Source organism: Aplysia californica, unplaced genomic scaffold, assembly GCF_000002075.1.
Source record: "Aplysia californica isolate F4 #8 unplaced genomic scaffold, AplCal3.0 scaffold00338, whole genome shotgun sequence".
Lineage (NCBI taxonomy): Eukaryota > Metazoa > Mollusca > Gastropoda > Aplysiida > Aplysiidae > Aplysia > Aplysia californica.
This window is the reverse complement of record NW_004797608.1, coordinates 1-1,906: the sequence shown is the minus strand read 5'-3', so window position 1 is coordinate 1,906 and position 1,906 is coordinate 1. Positions and strand designations below refer to the sequence as shown.

General features: G+C 40.5%; 1 protein-coding gene across 1 annotated transcript in view; it reads right to left on the bottom strand.

The window, feature by feature from the left end:
• Positions 1–1,248, bottom strand: part of LOC101845253 (autocrine proliferation repressor protein A) — a gene marked incomplete at its 5' end in the record, with an annotated part of 2,873 nt that extends 1,625 nt beyond the window's left edge. The window contains 1 exon segment of the mRNA XM_005102747.3: positions 1,131–1,248. Coding sequence (XP_005102804.2) covers positions 1,131–1,248 — 118 coding nt within the window.
• Between the last annotated feature and the right edge of the window lie 658 nt (positions 1,249–1,906).

Sequence of the window (1,906 nt, the reverse complement as noted above, 5' to 3'; positions counted from 1 at the left end):
TAAAATTATTTTAGATTTATTTCATGGGGAGGGGGGTGTTGGGTTGTTTTGTTTTGTTTTTTTGTTGTTTTGTTGTTGGGTGTTTGTTGTTGTTGTTGTTGTTGTTTTTTGGGGAGGGGTCTTGTAGTTTTGTTGTTTGCTTTTGTCGTTTTGTTGACAGATGGATTTATTACCAATATATAATTAAAATGTTTTATGTATACCTGCATGTGTTTTTACGGTCCTGAACAGCCAAGAAAACTTTCCCTCTGGGATAATAAAGTAGGCCTATTATCTTATCATATTTTCCTCGTTTACTGACACTTGAACTTATCTGATCATGTCTAATACATGTACCAATAATCGTGGATTTTGTAGTCTAGTGGTTGGGCTCTCCGACTCTCAACCGTTAAGTCGTGGGTTCGAATCCAGTCAGCAACCCCATATTGTGTACTTGGGAAAGGTATTTACTCGAATATTCCTCATTTCATTCCGGTGAAAGTGGGTACCCGGCTATTGACAACGAAATATCTTGCCAGTTTGTTTGTGCTTCAGGGCGCATAATTCGTAATTCCCACTATGTCACTGTCATGTATGCTTCCTGGGAAGGCGAAAATGTTTACGAGTCATGCTTTAGAGTCTATTAGGGTAAAACATAGTATTGCAAGTTGATTAGGGTCAGTGGTGGTAGAGCTGGTAGTGGTAGTGTGGTGGTGATGGATGTCGTTGATGTGTGAATAGTGCATTGAGCATGCTATAGAGCGTAGGTATGCACTGTCTAGAAGCAATGATAAAACAACAAAAACCATGTCATTTCTTGTGTTATTCTTACAGTGACTGAACTTACTTGAAGAACTGGGTAGATGCACTTCTTTCTTCTTTTTTTTTTTTTTTTTTTTTTGAGACATGACATTTCTTGTGTAACTGTTTTTGTTGTTTTTGTTTGTTGTTGTTGGGTTGTTGTTGTTGTTGTTGTTTTTTTTTTTGGGGGGGGGGGTTGTCGTTTTTTCCTCCTGTCAAATTCTATATTATCTAACAATTAAATAAATGAGTCTTGAGCAATCACTTACTTAGTTACTTGTTTGGATCATGTTAGTCCTACATTCCTCAGCTCTTTCTTCCTGTGTCATCGTTATAATGTCTAGACTTACTTGAGGAACTTGGGCCCCTGTAGGACGTCGTAGTAATAGTGTGAGTCATCCAACATGAAGAACTCGTCACCGCTAGCACTCACGATCAGCTTCGGCATGCTGTACCGGTCGTTGTATGCTGGGGGGGGGACACGTTGTTTCAGTTGGTTCATCATCATCATCATCATCATCATCATCATCATCATCATCATCATCATCATCCTTTTCCTCCTCCTCCTCCTTTCCTCTTCCTCTCCTCTTCCTCCTCCTCCCCCTCCTTCTCCTCCCCTCCTCCTCCTCGTCCTCCGCATCCTCACCACCACCACCACCACCCCTCCCCCATGTAGCACAATTAGGTCATATCATAAGTGCTGAAGATCAGAGGTCTTAAGATTTATTTTTAGTTTTAGTAGGAGTTTTACGGCATTTGCAACACAATTGAAGTTCAAATAAAGTGTCGCAGATTACAACAACAGCAGCAATGGCAGCCATTACAACAACAGAAACAACAACAACAACAACAACAACAACAACAACAACAACAACAACTACAAGAGCAACAACAACAATAAAAACACTACCATCAACAACAACAACAACATTTACGATTACACAGGCAGGCAGTATTAAAAAGACGACACAAATGGGAGAGCGTTTTGTTCTCACTCAAGGCGTCAACAACAGACCGTATCTCACTTGTGCCAAAGTTGTCCATAATATGTGCACCCAGAACAAATCACACACACACCACACACACACACACACACACACACACACACACACACACACACACACAC